At 32.2% G+C, this 23473-nt stretch overlaps 1 protein-coding gene and 1 long non-coding RNA gene across 3 annotated transcripts; one reads left to right on the plus strand and one right to left on the minus strand.

Annotated features, from left to right (window-relative positions):
• Positions 1-3031: 3031 nt before the first annotated feature.
• LOC148238017 (uncharacterized) lies at positions 3032-4713 on the plus strand. 2 transcript variants are annotated; one of them, XR_015812657.1, is made up of 3 exons: positions 3032-3121; positions 3217-3331; positions 3403-4713. It is a non-coding gene; the product is annotated as an uncharacterized LOC148238017 (long non-coding RNA). The 2 variants fall into 2 exon arrangements; XR_015812656.1 differs by lacking the exon at positions 3032-3121 and having other exon boundaries at positions 3128-3331.
• Positions 4714-8002: 3289 nt separating this feature from the next.
• On the minus strand, positions 8003-10746 carry vir-1 (virus-induced RNA 1). Its single transcript, XM_088205541.1, has 6 exons — positions 10630-10746; positions 9856-10011; positions 9678-9793; positions 9444-9609; positions 9266-9369; positions 8003-8660 (listed from the first exon to the last, which is right to left on the minus strand). Exons 1-6 carry the CDS (start codon positions 10688-10690, stop codon positions 8244-8246), a joined length of 1020 nt encoding a protein of 339 aa, XP_088061667.1. The 5' UTR covers positions 10691-10746; the 3' UTR covers positions 8003-8243.
• Positions 10747-23473: the final 12727 nt, after the last annotated feature.

The raw sequence follows: 23473 nt of genomic DNA on the forward strand, positions 1-23473 counted from the left end.
ACTACTCGTTCTAGAGCGGCGTTCGAGAACGCGCCTTTGCGGCGAGCTCGCCAATTGACCACAATTACATTTTAAATAAAAAATAACAATACAATTTAAATAATATCATCCATTCTTTTTTAAATAAATATTCTTTTTAAAACTTTTACAATTTAAATCTTATATTTCAAATCGTATATATTTGGGTAAAGTTGACGATTAGCGTTCGATATTGTCAAGTTGGCAGCACTGCAGAGCATAGCTTACACCTACTTTAAAAACAGGTTAATATTCTAAGTTTTGTAATAAAGATGTTATTTATATATTTTTGTAATGGAAATATTTGTATTTTTGGCTAGATGGAAAAGAGATACATATTACAATAAGCGATTTTATTCAACAATCTAATATTTCTAAAACGACCTGCTATAGAAAAAAATCACCATGACAATAACTTTTCCGTGCGACAGTAATCTAGTTTCAGTGTTTACTACACATATATTGACATACATTTTATGACCAGCATAGTGTAGTTCATCAAGGGGCTGAAATAATAATCCAGAGAGCGCAGGTTGGGGTCCTGTAGCGGATTCAAATTTTTATTATAAACTGGCTATAACTTGATTGTGATCGGTAATTATAGTTTATTATTAATAAAATATCTGTCACTGATTTACATATTTTCTTGTCTGGTGTTTCACCATTTGTAGATGTTAATTGTATTGACCCCGTGTAACGCATTGGGTTTACTCTTGTCAAGTTGCAATGGAAAATTAAAAAAAAAATTGTCGAGTTTTGCCAAGCTTGAATATTTTTACTGCTTTGTCTAAGATATTTTTTTAAGATAAAGAGAGGTTGGAGAAACCAACGCTTGTCACCGTGAACCGCATTGACCGCATTATCGCTACATATATCGACATATTGTCATTGTGTTAGTTTGTAAAATTTCACAGGATAACATATTTTAGGGACTGTGATGATGGCGGGTGGCAATGAGACACAGATTGAGCCGCTGCAGTAGTATATTTATTTACGGTTACAGTTGTTTACATTGTAAATAGAGGCGGACACGAGAAGATGCGTCCGCACGCCAGGAGGGTTGCCAGTGGAGAGGTAGAAAAACCGTCACGCCAACGCCACTTCAACGCCGACCAGTTTTGGCCATAACGAATCTATTTTGCCCCCGATATGGCTCCGGCCCTAGCAATTTACAATTGCGAAATATAACCAGGGGGAGGTATGGGGGCCTTGGCGCTGCTGTTGATTAAATGCTGGCGGCGCAAAAGTAGCAAAGTCGTGACGTATGGTGTGGCGGCACGGCCTACAGTGACGCGTGGCGTGCTTCGCTCCAAACCGAGTGAAACACGTGTAGACCCGGGTGGCGTGTAGGGCTCCAGGGGGCGCGAGAAGAACAGGCATGTCCAGGAGCACCTTTCGGGGCCCTGTGGTGCGTCGGTGCAGCTACACAGGGCACGCGCGTGACGGGCCCCAAACATGCGGTTCGAGCTCAGAGTCGCGGGGGCGTAGCCCTACGGGGGCGTGACGGGTCACGCGTGGTCCACTCGAGCCTGGTCTACGGCAGCACTTCGGTGGCTTACCGCTGGAGGCGCGTGGCGGCGCCGGATGCTTCCTGGGTCACGTGGTCGGCGGCGGCTGACGATGGCGGCTCATGGTCGGAGGCGCAGGCCCATCGTCTTGGTGGTCCGCCAGCTCGAGTCCGGATCCAGGGAAGCTCCGGTGGGGTGGCAGCAAGTGGGTTTGCAGCGGCTCGGCTTTTTGTACTGCAGCAGCGTCTGTGTCTGCCATTTTTCGTCTGACTCCATATGTGTGCTCAGGATCACGTCGGCGTCAACAGTTTAGGGACTCTGATGATGGCGGGTAGCAATGAGACACAGATTGAGCCGCTGCAGTAGTATATTTATTCACGGTTACAGTTGTTTACATTGTAAATAGAGGCGGAATTGTTGCAATATCGTATAAAAACCAATATAAATAATAAAAATTGAATGACTGTTGCAATCTTATTATAAAGAATACTCGTGACATAACTAGTCTTGCTTAATTTATTTTTTATGATATAACTAAAAAAGATTGAATAAACATGTCAGAGAGTATATATATATACATATATTTTAAATTATTCATTTATTTCATTCATTCATTGAAGTACAGTCACTAAGAATGGGCAATAGAAATAGCGGCCTTAAATTAACGTATCGCCACAGTAAAATATACTTTAAAATAATAAAAAGGTACTTTATTTTCATCTAAACTATAATAATAGCAGTTTTAACTGATGAATTAACTTTCACGTGTCCATGCTATACTGCTTTGCCAGAGAATTTTGCAAGAGAGAGATAGGTGAGTATATCCTCTTTTCTCTCGCATGGATTCATTTGTACGTGTGTGAGCGAGATGCACAAGTGCGCGTGACAGAACAAGAGAGCTTGGGTAAGATGCCTTACGCTCTGACTCGCTTCGATGCACGCATCAGACAGCATTTCAAATATGCGTCAGTTTTAGTTTGCAAGTCGTCAGGAGATTTACGCCGAAGCGCAGAATATTCCTACGCTTCTCAATTATTTTTTGACTTAACAAGTATATTTAATATTTTTTCTTTGTTAATAATCCAACTTAGTCACACATGACATTTACTACAGACATATTACACCTTATTTCCAGATAGACGACTTCAATCGACACAACAATTCGACAATCACATCCAGACTGAGAACGAAGCGCACCGCGCAGCTTCTCACACCACAAAAAACTTACTTTGTTAAATAATTTTAATATAAACTAGCTTTAGTTTAAATAATATTTATAGCGATAGCCGTAAGATATAATAATTCCGATGAATTGGATCTCGAATTTGAAGGTGTAGAATTTCTCTCAGATAACGAAGACGAGATTGAAATGCGAATCTTAATAGATATATATTTTAAGCATTTTATTTTCGAAAAATATTTATTTTTAATTGTTTTCAAACATTCAACTTTTATTTTCATATATTGGTGTCGCATTTTGTTTTTGTTAGTTGGCAGCACTGATTGTCAGATTGAATAAATGTCATTTCAAAGAACGAGCGGCCGAATTAGTTCGCAACTCAATACCGAATCCGCACACTCTTTAATCTTACGATGTAAATCTAAAACGTCAATTTAACATTGTTTTTCAACTTGAAAACATTTTCTCTATCTATACAATAATTAATATATCATTATTTAACACTTGTAGACATCGTTTTCTAAATAACTTACTATATAATTATATTATATTATCTGCAGAATGATGGAGTCAGAACTGTTTTACACGAAATGGAAAACCTGTTCAAAGCTGATATGGCCGATGCGTAAGTACATTTTAAAATATTCAATATTTAGTTATGTTGGGTTAACTAAAATATGCTTATTGATTGATCAGAAATACGACTGCAAACAACAGAGAGCCATGGTCCACCTGTCAACGTAAACGTTGTATATTGATTTTTTTAAATCAACGCATGGTTAAAATTCAGAATATTTTACTACCAGATGTCGGAAAATTACTGTCTATAGATAAATGGTTGTCGTACTCTTCGATATTAGAAAAGTATATGAGATAGCTGGGAAAAGACGTTGGATACTTCGGAATCGATTTAATGGAAAACTTCAAACCGCCTAAATTGTTTTCCTCAAGAACGGAATAAAGTTTTTATATGTAAATACTTACTGTATTATTTTATTTTTTAATACATATTTTTAACGGCTCAATCTTCTGAGGGCTTATAATTTTTGAAACCCATTTGAACAAAACTTTTTAAGTACTTTTCAAAAATATGTACAATTTATTTTCTAAATAGCCATCAAAATATTGGAGATCCTTATGCCCCACCCTGTAATATGTAAAGAATTCCCGTATTGTACTCTAAGTCCTTTATTATATTATTATTTTATATGCCTGGAAGCGTAAAAGAAGTTCTATTTCCAGGAGCAAAAACTGGTTGCATATAAATTAAAAATTTGCTCAGGTCTACGATGTGATAAGTTAGCTTGAGTGTGGGGGGGGGGGTATATATTGAGTATAATAAGAGATGAATGCTCATCAGTTTTGACTTTAATTGTTGTTACTTCTAAGTTATTATAATCGTTTATTATGTTTAATATTATCTTATATATATCGCGGTGCTGGCGCCTGTACCGATTTGCCTATTTGTATGGTAAGTGAGTCTAAATGTGTTTATTATCATCTACAAGCAAGCCGCTAAAATTCCATTGTACCATTTAAATATTTTCGCAGTTGGGTTTTTACTGTTGATTAATTATCATCTTTGGCAATAGGTGAGCAGTGGCAAAGTTCATTTTTTTCCAAAATGAATATCATACTGTTTATCTGTTGTGGACGATTTAACAGGCGCAGAATTCTTCCTTAGAGTTTTGGCGAAAAATAAGTTATTAACGGTTTTCTTAATAATTAATTATAGCATTGGGATCTTTAATTGCTACTTTTATAATTGTTTTTCTTATTTAAGTATTTAGGGCAGGGATCGGCGGACTGAAATAAATGACCCCAAAAGGGGTTAAAAATGAAGCTCTTTGGGATAATGAGGATTCAATGGACATTTTTAGAATAAATTGCTTCGAGTCCATCATTGCAGATTTTTTTTACATTTGATGTATTTCATTAATTATGAATAATAATATAGTTAGTGAAATTATATGCTGCTCTATTAAATTATATTTGACAGTTGCAAAATGTACATTTTCTGTTCAAACCCATACCCAATCTAATGAAAGTTCTAAAACTAATTATAATTTTAGAACTTTCATTAGGTCAAGTCCAAAATACAAACTAAGCCAACTCATCTCTCATGAGAAAATAACTGGAAGAAGTACAAACAGAGGTCGCAACTCGCATATTGCTCCATAGTTTGTCAGCATTTCGATATGCCATTGTTTAAAAAATATGATAGCTATCTTTACCGATATTACTACGGACTTCTGATATAAGAGTGTCGTTCAAAGTATATTAAAATATAATTATGGTTTATAGGAAAGCTTAAAAACGCCGTTGCAATGGAAACACTCGGTAACGAGCGTTTCCAGTGCAATGGCGCTGATGCTATTGTATTGATTTTAACGTGGATTTTTGACTTCTGAGAAAGTATAATTGTTTTTTGGGCTTTCCTATTTGCAAAAATTCGGTTTAAATATGCTTCATTCTATTCTCACTTATTTTAAGCTTTATTATTATTTTAAAAGTTCTCACTTATTCGTAGTTTTCAATTATTCGAATATTGAATAAAAAATGGATGAAGTATTCGAATATATTAATACCTTTTTTCTCGGTTTTTACCGATATTAATTAATTTAACCAATTAGTGCACAACATCGATTAATTGTCTGTAATTTATATAATTAAAAAATAATTATTAAATTAATTATTAATTAATTTTATAATCGTTAAACTTTTTGAGATTAATAAAATGTACATAACACAATGGCCGATTTTGCCAATCTGTGGGTGTAATTGGATTAGGCTGTGTAAATGGATTAGGACTTTTGCATTGCTTGTGACTGAACAGATTAGAACAGCACTTGTCAACAGGTTTGAAACAGCTGTTAAATACTTTAATCAACTATGAGACATGTTAATTTCGCTCCATATTGATAAAATAGTATTATTTTTATATGAGATTTATATTGACAAATTATATTATTGCGTTATAATTTGGATTATATACAGTAAATTTAAATTCTATTAAGTGATACAGTCTGGTGTAATGCACAGAAAATACAGAAAAAAATATTCAATCATAATATAACATTGGAGTTTTAACAGATCGAAGACAATATATCAATCATCGCTGCACATTAAATATGATCCATGTGACGTAGACTACTTTCTAAGGATATCAATTAATAAATATTATTTGAGACACGTTTTCAATGCCGAAAATGATGCTATAATTTAGTCATATTATTAAGTAAAATTTTTATGTTTAATCTTAGTTTGTATTTATAAAAAACATTTTATTAAATTTTGAACTTATTTGTTGTACTTTTTATAGTCAATATATTTCTCCATAATTTTCACACATTCATATTTAAAATGCAGCAAATATAATATATATAAACCAGTATTGTATCCGTTGAACAATCAATTTAGAATAAGTCTTAGAACAATTATATGTAAAATAATTTAACAGAAAGATTTTAAAATTTAATAAATATTATTTTTATGTTGCTATTACTATATGTTGTATTTTTATGAAAAAGTATAAAAATACCAAAAATACATATCTTAATTATATTATTACTTTTATGTATATGTAGACATCTTTGAATGTGAAGAAATATTAATATGCTTCCAAATTTATATAGCCAAGCTTGAAACCATTTAATGGCAAATTCATACATAACTTATATTTTATCCATACAAAGATAATCCTTGCATTTCAAAAGAATCACCGAATGTTCGACATAGTGATGTCTAACTGAATAAATTATAACCAATACAATATACTATTACAAATTTGTATTACATGGTTTATGAACATGGACCCATTATTTTTTTCACTGATTTTTTCATTAATACGGTTACAAAAAAATAAAAAGTATTATTTAATATTTATATTTAAAATCACCAAGGCCCGTTGTGAATATTGCAATAATAATTTTTGCCATTTGGCGAATTTTAAACTATATTAAATTAAATTTAAATAGCAAACCATGTCAATTAACTCTTTAATATTTATGTAACTTGTCAAACTATTTTTATATAATATATAAATAAAAAATTAATTCGATTTATTATGTATTAGAACCTATTACCCATTTTAACCCTTTAGCGCGCAAAGGGCGAAAACGGTCGATATATCGACCGACGACATAACGGTCTATAATTCAATACCTATTCATAATAAAATCTTCCTTAGCATCACAATATGTCATCGAGGAAGCTCTTTCGTTGATATATCGACCATATGAAATTAAGTTGTTGCTATAGGCCAAAACACGATAAAATCAAAAATCAAAATAAAACATTACAAAACTCTAAAAGAATTATTTTTTAACAATATTTCTTTATATGTGTATATGTAATATATTTCAAACAATAAATTATATTTGTGTGCCAATATTTGATCGTTCATTATATAATAAACATATTTTTAAAATATCACCCTAAGTGGTCAAAGGTCGATATATCAACCGACAAAATTACTTTTTCTATATAATAAAAGTTCTAAAAAGTAATTTTTTAACCCTTAATTCCAAAATAATTAATTTGCGCGCTAAAGGGTTAATATGTGCATCTTATATTTTTTTTCACGGCAGTCTTTGGAACGTATCCTCTATGAAAAAAAATAATCTGGTGTATTTTTATGTTTAGCCGCATAGAAAAATATTTTTTTCATAAATTTTTGACTTTTATTTGATTGCGCAAAGTGATCTTTGTAAATGTTGACACTGTGGTAATTTCTGACATATACATACTAATTTTCGCTTGGTTATCAGTTTTTCGATTTAAAAATCAAAATTGTCACTGTTTGTCAATTTTTGAACCAAAGGCGGCAGTAAAATATCTCATTTGATGAAAATACTTTTTTTTATTTAATAATCTATAAAATATACAATTAGTTAAAAAAACAAGTTGTTTACGGTAAGTAAATGGGCTAATTTATATTTATATTATGTCTACTGATAAAATAAAGAAATAAAAATACAGTTTATGCAATTTAATTATGTAATAAGTTATTTTAATACTAATACATTAAACAAATGTAATATCTTTCAAAGTAATATATTGTTATTAACGACATTTCAATTAATATTTTATTTAGCTACTCATAATTTATAATAATTATTTACTATCACATATAAATGTTTATTGTTAAGAGTAGATAAAAAGACTCAACTTGGAATAATATCGTTCATATATGTATTCATTTTAATTTCAATAACAATCGTACATCAGTAAAATGTAATCTTATGTATACGAACATACGTAATAGTTTAAATCTTGTATAAAAATAAAACAAATATTTAAAAAAATAATCATTAAATAAATTTATTTACAAAATAATTAATAATAATAAATATCACAACCGACCATAAAAATAACTCGTCGATGCGAACATAATGCAGTTTTGTGACTAATTTGTTTCAACGAACACTTGTGATCTGAGATTCATCTTAAAAATACACAAATAATAAAATAAATAAGCTTTGGCAAATTACGAGAAGTCGGAAAAGTAATAAATAAGTTAAAAATTGACGAAACTACTAAGTCACGGTGATGATTTCTGCTTGCGGCAAACTAAGCAGTTCCTCCGCCATCTCTTTGATCTCTTCCGCTCGGAGCATCTCGGCGTTCGGCTCCATAGGAGCGCCCTCGGCCGCTAGTGTGTCGCGAGCGTAGCTGCCCGAGCTGACGTACGGTTCGATTAGCTCCGAATCGGGATTGTGAGGCGCTCCACTGTCGGCCATGATGTTATTGATATTGATGTCGCTGGATAAATCGTTCGGGTAAGAGTTGACATCGTTAGTTTCTACGTCGGGCAAGAGCGGCACGAAATCGATTTCGTTGGAGTTCATCATTTCTGGGGAGTAAATCGCGTGGTTTTGCAACACCGCCGTTTCTTCTTTATCGAGATGGTGAGAGTCAACCGTCTCAATGTCGTCTTCGAACGAATTGTTTATCTGAAAAAGGTGCATAGTGATGAAAGTTACATAAAAAGTGCATGAAATTGTGCAATAATAATAATTTTTTATAGTAGACAGATAAAAAATTAGTCGACAGACATGCAAGATTTTATAAAAACTAATCTACTGTAAAGATAGAAAATAAAGCACAAGCATAGACAGGGATATGAAGGTCAGGAATTAAAAAATAAATAAATACACGTTTTACATAATAAAATTTAATTACAAAATGTATCTTTTTAATTAAAATATATACATGCAATTAGATGCTTTTTTGTAAATACTCGACATATCTACAATATGATGCGATTCACCTACTAAAATAATAATAAAATGCATGCACAACTATTAAGTACTCAAAAATATCACATAAAATAATAATAGACAAAAACAACATGGCATATACAATCATCAATACATATTTACAGGGTATGAAATTTAATTTAATACAAATTCAGTGCATAACTATCTTTATCGTCCAGAAAATAAGCATATTAGTGTGGATATTATAAAATAATATAAAGCAAATAATTTGGATTAATACTAGAAGTATATATGTAAGTTCTATGGTATCAAGATTAATCTTAAGCTTGCAGGTCTACCTCTGATTGTCTCTGCGGAATCTCATTAGCGCTGTCTTCGATTTCCGGCGATCCAGTTTCGATTTTTTCTACATCCCTCGAAGTAACTTCTTCTATCTCTTTAACTACAATACGAACAATTTACATAAAAATATATTATCATATTTATTTGCATCTCTAATCGGTGATCAAATCTAACCTTTCGGTGTTTCAGCGGTCTTTTCTTCGGATTCTTTATTATCACTGTCCGTTTCCTCCGACGCTGGATGAACATCTACGATTCTTATTTTGAACAACGAACCAGTATTTTCATCTCCATTTGAATAAGTAGTCTCGTTGATGGTTACTTTGTGACCGTTTATGACCTAAATAAGTATATTTTGTTAGTGCATAATTGTACAAGTATGTGTGTTTACATTTAAACGATGTTTACTTTGGTAGTTGAGGTCGTGTTTCCTTTTCCATCTCCGAGTTCTGACCATTCTGTATTATCTGGGGGCAATCTGTGCATAACCTGCGACATCTGGTCGCGCAAATTCTTCAGCATATCTAAAAGTAACATTATTAATCGAGGATATTGACTTTTAAATATAAATTTATATTTAACTCACCATCCATGCTTTGTAAGAAACCAGAGAACGGATTTCCGAAGGGATTAAACGAGAAGAATCCACCGGGGAATCCGACGTCTCCATCTTCCAAGTATAATTGAGACTCTAATGGTACGATCACTACATCGGTATCTTCATGATTACTGAGTTTGTTCACTGTAAACATAAAAACGTCCATATAATTTTGTTACACATTTTACTTGCTTATTAGAGCGTTGACAGCTCACAATAGGTATACAATGACATTTGACTGATGATATTTGTTAAGACCAAAATTAAAAATAAAATGTATAAAAATCGAAAATTTATATATGAGATAGTACAATATTTCAGGCGTTAGGAGCAAAGTTAATTATATGCACATTTATATTTAACAAGTTTTGGCCAAAATTGATTTATATTTATAAATTGTAATTTCTAGCAGCTAATTAATATTTGATGAAAAAGACATGGCCGGTGAAAAGTATTGTTGTATGGCTAAAAAATACGAAATGATCCGAATACAAACATAACAATCAAACAATGGAAATTGTTTTTTTTTATGAAAATTTACAAACAAAAACCGAATCGATCCGGCTCTGTTTACATGACCCGGTTTGATAATCGGATAATGCGCTTCAACAGAATTGAAAAACTAGCGAAACTGGCCCGAGAAGAAACATCCAGAAACGTTAACGGCGTCGTTTTTGCACTGAAGGGTTCGTTGGTAAATTTTTCACGCGATCGTTAAAAGTTGCATCACAATTTTTGGAAACAGGCGCACTGCGTACAGACCTGGCGATGCGAAGGCCAAGGCCAATCCAGCGACCAGCACGAAGGTCGAATATAGCTGCATATTGTGTTAACACTAAACTTCACAGGTAACTCCGACGCGAACGCCAACTCAAAACTGAGCCTGAAATGGCCGCTGTGCTCATATTTATAGCTTCCGACTCGACGCATGCGCAGTGTCTTCGCGAAAAGATGTCTTCGCCGTCAAGGATGTCACACTAAAAAAATACTCGTGATAAACTATTTTTATAATTATTTAAGAAATAGTTCATCCCTTGATATACGCGCTTATACAAAATGGATTATTTTTAAAAAAAATACAGTTTTTCGAAAAAAACAGTATATACATACTTATTAAAATATTAAATTAGCTACTCTACACAAACAGCATGTTGTTTTAGCAGGAATAGTAACTAAAAGTAATCATGTTCTACCAAGAGATACAGATCTTGCTCATATTATAGCATATCGAGTTCATTAGGGATGGTTTTCAAAATTTGAATAGCCATGTTAAGCGGCTTCCATAAATATGTCACAGGTTTAGGGGGGGGGGAGGGTCAGCGGAATTGTGACAGGTATTGGTAGGGGGGCAGGGACTTTTAAAATATGTGAAATTGTGAATTTTAATTTGTTCGTAAGGAAGCCTATAATATATTGTTAATATTTTTTTAATAAGACAATTTTCCATAAAAAGGAAAAATAATGTATAATTCACCAAGCTCGAATGTGTCAGCGTGTGATTTATATGCAATATATACTAATGAATAGCAAGTACATATTCTATTATTATTATTATACAGAATATGCGGAAAAAATATTCAGCAACATCACTTCCACACAAAGACATATCTTATATTACCTATGATATTGTTGCCTTTGTAAAAACACAATTTTTAGTTCTGTGACATGATGTATGCGGGATGGGAGGGGGGGTTTAAAATTTCAGGAAAAACCTGTGACATAAATTATGGAAGCAGCTTTTTGCGATTTTTTCTGGTAGTATAAAATAACTGACGACGATCTAGTGAAATTATTTTGTAGTCCTGAAATTAAAAGGAAATCAATTAGTGATTCCGAAGAACATGCGTAAAATTATGAAGAATGTGAGTAAAATGACTAAATTAGTTAGCAAGTTAACAATTGTAATGTGAAATGACTAATATCGACCTAATGGTTGATTTTTTTAAATTTAACAAGTAAATATATTAAATAAATATGAAGAAATTTATAAAGAAATACATAAAAATAAAAAAAACAAGTTCTAGCAGCAGATTTTCTCAAAAAGGTTATTTTTTTCTCCAAATGATTAAGATTTTTTAAATATTTCTATTGATAGTAGTTTTTAATTAATGATTGCGACAAAGAAAATAGGCAGCTGATGTAAAAGACAACAGCTAAAAACCTTTTATTATATATCACGTGGGTAGACATATTGCTCTAATTTATTTGGGATATGTCTAATGAAATATTATTATGGCCAAGATGCTTGGACCAAACTGTGTGGGTAGTTTCAGCCTAATTTTATACCGCTGACTTCCGTAATGTAAGGACGCGGAGTAAATATATTTGTTGCCAAACAATTAAGAATACGAAATATACATTGGATTCAAAACAATCTAAGTGTTTCGCTGGTCCTTCGATCTTTAATAAGATGCCCTCCCTATGCGAGTCAAAGTCGCACGTGTAAAAAGAAATACCCCAAGTTATCCTCGTGGGCAAAAGATAAACACATATTATGTACATTTTTACTACTACATTACATTAATTACTACTGATACTATGTTATCAATAAAATGTGCTATATGTGTGGGTATATAAATTCATTATTTTTATTGTATAGTCAACCGTAGAATAAGGTATATCCGGAATGGTTTTCGATTGATATAATAAATATTATTAAAAAAGCATTAAGTTCACGAGAAATCTCGAAATTAATGCTCAAATTTAATATATACAGATTTCGTTTAGTCTTGATAAAGTAAATTATTGGACGACATACCAAGTTTTTTCACGGTTACTTGGAGAATCGTCGTCAATTTGTTGTACATATATGATTTGCAAAAATAATAATAAAAAATATAACGGAGTGCTGCAGGGATAACATCTTGATCAACTACTGTTTCTTTTGTTTATAAATGATTTAACATAACAATTTTTGTTTATGTAACATTTATATAAAGCTAGTTGCTGCGAGATTTACATTAAGGGGGAATTTTTCTTCAGGGAAAAATAATACAAAATTTACAGAATTTTATTAATGCTTGAATTAAATTTTAACTTTCACGCGGTTAATATTTATTATACGTGATAAAATTATACGGGGCATTTACACATTATTTATTTACTATTTCCTTTTATGGTAATATCAACCAACTGATGCTTTCATTGGATCTTACGCATTTTCCATTACACTGACACCCCTTGCATTTTTGCCGTCCACGTCATAAGTCGAATCTGTTCATCAACTGTTCACCTGTCATAAAAAAGATTGCGTATACACACGTACGACTTACGTGTCCGACTACCAACGCGTTCATAAATTTCCAAGAAGGTCGCTAATGAACAAATTCGGATGATTGTGTACTACATACAGTAACATAAGTCTGGATTGTGATATGACACGCAAAGGGATGTGACGATACGTTACAACGTCATAATCTAAAAATAGAAGCTCACGTGTAATTACGGGTTGAAGAACTACAATAACGATTTTAATGACACAAAACAAAATATGAGATCATATGGCAGTGTGATTCATAAGCACTGGCGAAAAGGCCGTTTACGTAAAAATAAACTTGATATATTTCTTATTTTTTTAATTTGGCCAAAAGTGACATAAAGTCAAATTGAATGTCAAAATATAAATTACTCGAATATTGCAATACATTTTTTTAAAACTTGCCACCCCTTACGTATAATACATGTTTGCGTCTAATGATATGATAAATTTAGCACTTCTGTATACTATAAATTATAGGTAATTTATGTGTCAATAAAATAGTTAAAAATAATACATCATTTTGTTTTTACATATAAAATTTAATATGTAAGGGGAATAAATAATATTTTTTAAGAAACTTGTTTTAAATCGAAGCAAGAGTTTTATATGCGCTACTCTTAATTTAAAATGCATATATCAAACAGGTTTCAGTCAATATTTAAAACAATTTTTAGTGGTGCTCAGAGTAAAATAGTATATGTTAAATGTTAACTGTAAGAATTAAAACTAATACTTTCATAACAACCTTGTTGTTCTAATAAAACGTTCCGCTCGTCTAGAAGAGCATCTTCTATATACTTGTGTGTTTTGAAATATTTATCAACATATACAACGTTGTTAAAACACTTTAGGGCAAGTCTTATCTTTAACAGAAATTTTCTACATTTTTAATATAGATATTTCATAATATGGAAGCTTTCACTTTAGTTTCTAGAATGACTAATTCATCGCAAGTGCGATAAGGGAAAACCTATGCCAAAAAGATTTTTTTTTATAGATTTGTTCTACAATGATATAATTCCACTGACCAGATTTATATAACATTGTTTGGTTAAAAATAATTACGACGAATCGTTGACTGATTCGCATCAGTCATGGTCAGATGAATGCTCACCAAACAGTGCCCCCTTTTACTGAACCGGCGATTCATGAACAGAAACCAAAAACACCATAAATAACAAATTAATTAAAATGTTGACGAAATGGCCGTTGTAATTTGACGCCTCATACGATTTAAAATAGAGACTCTTAAATAGTGACGAATATAAAATGTAATGCCAAAAGTTCAGTTCTCAGAACTTTAATTCAACACATCCGTAGAAGATGGGCTTAATCGATCATAATATTAGCATCAAAATAGTCAAGGTGACTTAAGTGATTCATTCATGAACGATTGACGATTTTCCGAAGAATATGAGATCTAGATGGAAAAAATAATACGGAATACATTTTCATCGGAAAATTATTTGTAATGTTGCTGTATTTGAACAAACCGTGTCTAGAAGCTATCGCTAGTACTATATAAGTAATTGTTTAAATATGCGGCGTTGCAAAATTTAAGGTAATTTTACTGCATATTACAACGATAGTTCAGTATTATTAAAAAAAAAACTATTTATGAATTCTAATGTAACGTAGGAGGAAACGTCTTATTAATCATACGTACTATATGTACGTGAGATGTATATTTTAAGTCTTTACAATGATATATGGTTATTTCTTTAAATAAAACATATTTTAACGCTAATCGACATAGTTTCGTTCTTGGACTATTATGTAAATGTAATTTTAGGCCTAGTTATTTTCATTGACAAGATCAACAATATTCATCTGAAAATTTTATTATATATTATTTATGAATTGAATACATGGTAATTTGATATAAATTCTTTCATCAATTGCATTAAGTGTTAATTGGCAAACTTCATTATTGTCAACAGGAAGAATAAAAACTACGTGTTTACCGAATTATAACATTATTTTGTAATTCGCAACAGTTTTGAAATACATGTTTATTATCGTATATGTAATCAGACGACTTAGACTTGGTGTCTAAGTCGTCTGATTACATATACTCCTGGATTCTGGTAACTTTTGAGCTGGACCTGTTCCGACGTGGAAGTAGAATGCGGTTGCACGTAATTGATCTCTCGTTTATTCCAAGACGAAAGCGAAGTGATAAAATATCTTATTAAAAGTTACTGAAGGTTTTTGCAGTACGTCATGTTTCGAGGTATTTGTTTTTGTCTACTTAATATATATTAAGGGTATCCAAAAGAAAGGACGTTTTTATACTAAATAACTTTGACGGTCAGTTGTGACTTATTTGTTGTTCGGATCGTATGTCTTTCTTTCGGTAGTGTTTGGATTAACATCTGGAGAGTGCGTTACGATAACAACAAAAAAAAGCTTCCTAAGTTTCAATGGAAAATTTCGTTCCGAGTAAGGTGTTTTTACGCATTTGTATGCTGTATGAATTTCACAAAATAAAATCGGCAACCACAGCAACCAAAAATATTTGTGCCGTCTATGGTTGAGTTTTACTATTTCGTTAATTTAAAAAATGGATCAAAATATTTAAATATGTTTGGAATACAAGCCTAGAAGTAGGATACCAAAAATCATCGATGATACCGCAAAGCTGCAGAAATTGAAGCCAATACAGAAATGTTGATTTATGGTCTATGCAAAGAAGGTTAAAAAATATTGGGAAGGCGCGGAAACAAGGCGTGTGGGTTCCACACGGACTAAGCGACGAGAACAAGGCGACGCGCCTGCCTCATACTGCGAGAATCACGCGAGAAAAAAATATTGCGTTCAGATGAAAAACTGTTGCTTACCCTCCATATTTTCCCGACACAGCACCATTAAATTACCATTTATTTAAGTCTCTACAACAGAATTTAGATTGTAAAAAAATAATTAGTGTTAGTAAAGTTAAAACATTTCTTTCTGAATATTTTAACGCACAACTAGTGAGTTTTTGCAAATGTCAGATTAAAAACTTACATGACCGATGGAAGAAGGTTATATCTGTCGATGGAGATTATTTTGTAAAATAAATTTGTTATTAAAAAAACGTTCTTTCTTCTGGGTACCGCTTACTACTATTCTTTGCGTAACAGCGATAATTAAAAAATCATAGACTTGGCAATGATGATATGCATAATCCTGGAATCAGATATCAGTCGTATTATTTCATATCGTTTTTACACCGACAATTTAGATGTTGTTTACAAGTTTGCAGAAAGTATAATAATATTAATATCCGGAAGCTTTTAGGTTACACCTTATACAGTTTAAAAGAACAACGGTATTTTGCCCGCATAATTTATTATTTAACTGTCATTTACTTTCACATACGTGGGAAGCAATGTATCATACAATTTATAAATATATAAAAAGTGCATTAAACATACATGTATATAATATGTACTGCAAAAAAGTAATATAAGTAGTAAATTTTTTTAACGATTAATTCGATAAAATGCATCGATTGTTTATTATCACACTTTTGCCATAAATTTATTCTTTAACATATAAAAATGTTTTTATGCCTTAATTGGCCTCGATTTGCGTCTTTTCGAATATGCTAAATCATTCGTGATTCATTAAAAAGGTTTACATATTTGCCCCGCCCTGTGTTTCAAGATAAGGAAACGTACTTTCTACTCTCTCTCTAAAAATGTTTCAACAAGGTAACATATTTATATTTGCCCTGTTAAAATGTAAAATGATAAATATTTTTTTTATAAATGCGACGTTTTCCTACGAATGGTTTTCATTCATGACCGTTACGCCATCTCGTTACTTATTCTGTAGGCAATGATTATAATTTAAATTTATTGCAAAATGTAACAGTTATATACATGCGCATAAATTCACGCGAAGCAATGTAGGATTTTATATAAATAAATCAAACTAACAATCTTTTACATCATGAGTGGCCAACCCGCGGCCCGCGGGCCGCATGCGGCCCGGCCCGCCTTAAACATTTTTCCGGCCTGTGAAATTCATCACACTTTTACAAAGTATATTTATTTTATAATGACCAAAACACTATAGACAATTTTTCACTCAAAAAAAATGTCTTTAGTATATCTAAATATAAAATGGGGATATATAATTTTATATGTAGCCCGCGGAGTTATGATGCATTTCCAAAGTGGCCCGCAAGATCATTTAGGTTGGCAACCCCTGTCTTACATAATTCTCACAAAAAGAAAATTTTATAACACAAATGAAAATGTATATGATACAAACATTTAAAAAATAATTGATGGTAATATATTATAAATTTTCATTTCAAAAAAACTTACAATAATTCAAAATACACAAAGTGCAAAAATATTTTATTGAGTTATACGACAGTGATACAAGAAGTAGAAAAACAAGCATAAGTACTTTTTCAACGATCATAGTTCAATTTAACGACCCATAAAATTATTTAAAGCAATAAATATATTTTTATTAATAAAAATATTTGCTTTAGAATACGATATTTGTTACATATTATATATTCTAGGTAAAAATGACAATTAATAATATCATCCATCTACATCGGCAGAGAAAAGAGAGACTCCGCCCAAGATGATCCCAACATTGGAGGTCGAAATGTCAACAGAAAGGATGAGAAAAAAATAGGCGCGATATGCAAGCCTTCTCATCTTGTTAAAAACAAACTAAGTATAACCTATTCAGGCAGTTGTTTTAAAATAAAGTGGCGAAAGGAAGTGTCTGAAGGATTCAGTATGACAGTGTTCCGACACACATCAGTATGCATTTGAAAAAATGGTGGAAGTTCAATGTCCTTATCAGACCTAGATCAATGGTATGATTTTGGCAAAAATTTGGCAAAAAATGTATTAAATTTAGCAACGTTGTCATTCTATGGAACGTGAATCCAAGGATGCTTGGTATCCTTTTGTGCATTTGTTCGGCAGAGTTATTTATGCAACGAATCTATTTATTGTATTATACTTGACACCGAACATCTTGGCCTTATTTACGGGTTTTATGCAAGTGCTTTGAAACTGTTAATATATCACGTCAACGCCATTTTTTTAAATATCAAAGAACACAATATTTTAGCAAAATATTTTGTCGCAACGATTGTGGGCGGTCCCGCCAAAAATGTTTTGTTCAATTTAATTTATTAATATATAAATGTAAAATCAGCATCCTGCAATTTTGTATTTCTATAATTAGCTTTAAAATATTTATAACAAATGTCTACGTCTCACGCCCGTATTGACCAGAATAGACTTTACTAAGTTATGTAAATTAATACGTGTTATTGAATATACGGGTGATTTAAGATACTTGTGTGGACTTTTTGTTGAATAAGATCTAATCTTATGAATGACTTTAGCACTCTTTTAGTAGATTATGTTATTTTTATTGGTTAAATTTCTATAGTTTAATCATTTGAAATTTAGTTAATAATATAAGTAATTTATTTTGTAGTACAAAAAATAAGCAAAATATACCCTTTAAGAATTTATTTCACGTTCTTACCTAATTTCGCATTGTCAAACTCAGGTCCTTGTCGATGTTATGTACGTGCAGTCTTCAAGTGTTAAACAATTCTGCGGTCAACACTCGGCCAACCTTGAAGCAATCCATCTTGAGAAAGCCGAACCGTTGTTCCAAGTTCCAAGAACGATGACTTTTCTCCGCAGATCCTGACAGCGAGCACTTCGACAACTACGCCCTGGGAATCCCAGAATGAAAACGGCACGTAACCTCAGAGATACAGGGACTATCAACAATGCCACTATTACATTAAGATGACATTGTCCCAGTTGACGCGATTATGATCACCAAATACACATTCAAGGAAGCGCATTCTATAGATCAATTGGATTATTTACACAGGAGTAAAAATTGGTTTAGCTTTGAACTGAATTGTGGCTGTAATGAGGTGATGATTGCTGTCACGTTTATCTTGATGGTCTCTGGTTAGCCTCGAGCTTTGATTTCACAGTTAATTTATAGTTCAGAATCTGCCAATGTAAAAAAAATAATCTGTCACGATTTAATCACAATTAACTTACAGGTATCCTTGTATGTGGTCAGAAAAAATGCATGTGATTTAATGAAATACTATGAATCTTATTGAAATGGAAATATTAAAAAAACGACCACTGATTAGCCAACTTTTGGTCCTCTCTGCTTAAAAGAAACCAAATACCCTCTTATAAAGGTATCTCAAGGACCTTTTCTTACATTTTTAGATTAAGAATTAAAGTGTCATAGAGAACACGAGTAACCGATGGAACGTCATAGTTAAATGAGTTCCTTAAAACAAAGTCAAGCATCTTGGAAGATTAATTGAATACGTCGTTTATGTGTAGAAAGAACCTATACTTGCTCTCAAAAGTAATTCCAACATCTTTAGATCTTTAGTGTAAGTTTCTCTAGCCAAAATGTTACTAACGAAATTGTCAGAATAATCTGGCGAATGGGATCGAGAAAATGATACAGTAAATTCATCTTCATAGAGAATATAAGTCGCTCTGTAGAGAGATGGAGTCCACAACAGGTCGAATGAATTTAACCAATTTTAAATCATCTGTATAGAGAAGAAGACTTGAATTAATTTTGTCACCGTTTTGTTGAAAAACACGAGGTTAGCAACATTGAAACGGGTGTTTACGAAACGCATGCTATTAGTCCAACAAATAGTTTTCAAAAAGTTACTTAAAAATGAATAACCACCCAAATAGAAAGCGATGTTTCATTATTAAGATATTTTTTCCTTTTCTAGAAACCAAAAAATGGAAATATAGTTAAATAACCACATGTTATGATAAAACATTTTAATGTTTATTTAATTATTCAATTTTTTATAAATAAAACTATAATAAATATAGTTCATCCGATTGGTTCGTCGATTATATATATAATATTGATTCAATTGGATTTTCTGAATTTCTTGGATTCGCTGAATGCACATTGTTAATTTGTCATAAGACATGCTACGTGCGTTCGTGCTTAAAATTATTTTATTAATACTTTTAAGATATTTAGAATTCTAAAATCTCACGTCTGCAGTTGCCTTTATTGTAATTCGTCAAAGTCACGTCCACGGATCTTCACAATGGCACGTCAACCACGTGAATCATTTTTTATACCGCTATTGTCGATACCACAAGCGGCTACTTTATTATTCAAATTGAAAAAAGTCGTGTCTAAGTCCGCACAATTCGGTATTAGTAAAAACATACATATGTATACCGCAAAAATTTAGGAAATGTCGTCTTAAACATTGAGTAAGAGGAAAATTTACACTACGTGATTTTTTTGGAGCTATTGCTTTGTATGTCTTGAATTTTAAATGAATCTATTGTTCGAAAAATATAAGCTATTATATATTATTATGTAATGCTATAACTATGTTTTAATTCAATAATAGGTTAGAGTTGAAAATTTGAATCATATAAAGAGATGAAAACAACAATTGTTATTTTTTATGTCATGACAATGATGCATTTTAGGTTTGGTTTATCACTAACTACAGATATTAGCTTAGGAAAAAAATAACGAAAATCTGAAAAATATAAGTACTGTTTTATGGAAATTCTATAAAAATTATATATACAATTTTTTTTCATGAGTCTGATTTTTATTATTTTTTTAAACATTTACGATCTCGATAGTATAAACCAAACTCTTTTAATGCCTATATCACCTCATAAGATCAACATTAACCATTTGGTTACAGATTATTTTAGATTACTATTTAAATATCGATGTATGTGAAACAAATATCTTACAACTAAGGCTTCAAAATATTCGTTATTTTCAACTATTCAAATATGGAAAAATAAACGATAACAAATTCATTTGTTGCCGAAAAGACTTTCAGTAGCTATTAATATGGATTTTATTATCGTTGTGTTGCATTATACAAAACAACGAGTTAAATATATTCTAATTCAATACTAAACATTGAGAAAATCCACAGTAGCATAATAATAACTCGAAAATATGAGTAATTTATGGAATTTCGCCAATTACCAGTGTTTTTTGTATATTACATGTTTGTTGGCGATTAGCTGTTATAAATAAAATACAAACTGCAGCGTTACAAAATTGACGACCTACTTTGTTGTGTGGGGACCACACAGGCTCTCGTTTGTGGGGGTCCACATTCTTGAATATCGCGTAATTACTGTGACCAAAAGTGATTATTTAACAATAGTGTGACTACACAAAGGCTCTCGTTACGACTAGAACTAAAGGGCTTCCTCATAAATAACACGCAAGAATTCTCCGATGCATTGAATGAATATTTATTTGTTATGAAATGGACAAGGGAAACAATATGTCAATATAATATACTGTCATGGACGCTCACATCCTGAGAGGAACTTCACCATACAAGCACCGTAGCAGAGAGAGATCCACACGCCACCAGCTTCTCCACCACTGTTCGGAGAAAACATCTCGCCATTCAGTCTGTCTCAATAGGTAATATAATTTAATAAAATTCTTACTAGTTTCCCCCTACGTCTTACTGGCTGCGAAGTCACATACTCTTAGGCCGGTTTCACACGTGCCGGATGGATTCACCCGGCACCGGGCCGGCGCCGTTTACAAAGCTTTCACACGTGGCCGGTCTCTGGCCGGTTTCTGGCCGGTTTCTTCCCAACCCGACCTATACCCCGTCAACTGGTGCCAGTAATTTAGGATTAACGGCTTCACATAAGTCCTTCCACACATTTCGCGTTATTTTTTTATTTTTGTATGTATTCTACTAAGATAATTAAAGGAGATTACATTAATATAATTAAAATTTCGAGGTCTATTTCTTCCGCTATTGCCTAAACACGAGGAATATATATTATATTTTATTACAAGATACCACAATCACTGTCAACGGCCCGGTTCATGTTTGAGTTTTACCCCCACCACACTCAACTCGGTACCCGGCGCCGGACAGTTTAGTGAGCGCGGCCGGCGACAACCCGGCAGTCAGCGTCGGGCCGGCGCCGGGTAGATTTGTCCGGCACGTCTGAAATGATAGGTACTAGTCCATACAACACCATCCCAGCCGGGTGGATTTGCCCGGCGCCGGCCCGGTGCCGGGCAAATCCACCCGGCACGTGTGAAACCGGCCTTAGTGTCAGAAACCCGAAAGTTGCAACACGCAACTGAAATATTCAACTACAAATTAAAAACATTTGACTAAAAAATCAGATGAATATATGCTGTATTCGAATATTTGAATGATCGTCGGATTTGTCAATTTTTAATAAATTATCAAAAGCCGATGTATTGGATTTCGGTAATCAAAGGGTTAAAGAGTTTATAATTTTTTTAAACAGCTAATATGCCCACTGCAATGCATTATTTAGACCTACCGAAGATTCGATGCTGGTTTTGGTTTTGTTTTATGTCAGTCTAATAAAAAAATATTTTGTATTATGTTTTAAATTTCACATGCTTGTTTTAGTATGAGAAGTTTTTTTATAGCAACAATTTTTTGGTTTTTATTAACTGATCGTCGCTCATAAGTCTTTAAATTGTGCTTATTTAGCATAATCCGAATCAATGCTGCTGTAGCAGTACATAGAATTCTGACTTCACTGCAATAAGACGTGTGGCACAAACTGGCGATACGTGATACTATTTTTCTCATATAAAGTATTGAATTGATTACAAAAAAGTACAGAATAGTTATATATTATTTTAAATGCTGTGAGAAAGTCAATATGTATTTAATCAAGTGAATGATATATTCGTTTTCTTATTCAAGATATAGAAATGGGATGAAACAGCACGTAACTCATGCTAGAATGTTTTCTGAAAAAAATAACGTTAAAAACTTACAGCGTTGAAAATGGTAGAAATATAGAAATAGAACTATTAAATAATCTAAAGTAATACAGTTACAGTAAAAGTAATCTACTTATCTCATAAACGACTTAAATGATGATGAGATTGAAACAGATAAAAACTCAAAGCATCAAATCACATTCTAACGGTTATACTACACTGTCGTTCCTCATGCCATTTAGAAAGCTGATTCAAGCTTATTGAATTATCAAGATAGTTTTACAGCTATCATTTAAAAGGCGCTAACTAAAGAAAAAATGCATATGTATTGCAAGCAAGAGCTTTTTTCTATTGGAATTCCATTCAGCTCAGCTGGATGAATCTATACCGATAGACAATTAACCAGAATAACTTTTATTTAAGTGTAATGTTAATTTATTTCTCTACGTTATATCATAACGTACATATATTGTGATTAGAGGCGAATTCATCTTAATGAAACTATAGGGAAACATATATACTTCTCCATTAGAAAGTGTTATTTAAATAAGGTATTTTACGAAT

This window comes from Plectrocnemia conspersa, unplaced genomic scaffold, assembly GCF_051122295.1.
Source record: "Plectrocnemia conspersa isolate PC_06_02 unplaced genomic scaffold, ASM5112229v1 ptg000002l, whole genome shotgun sequence".
Lineage (NCBI taxonomy): Eukaryota > Metazoa > Arthropoda > Insecta > Trichoptera > Polycentropodidae > Plectrocnemia > Plectrocnemia conspersa.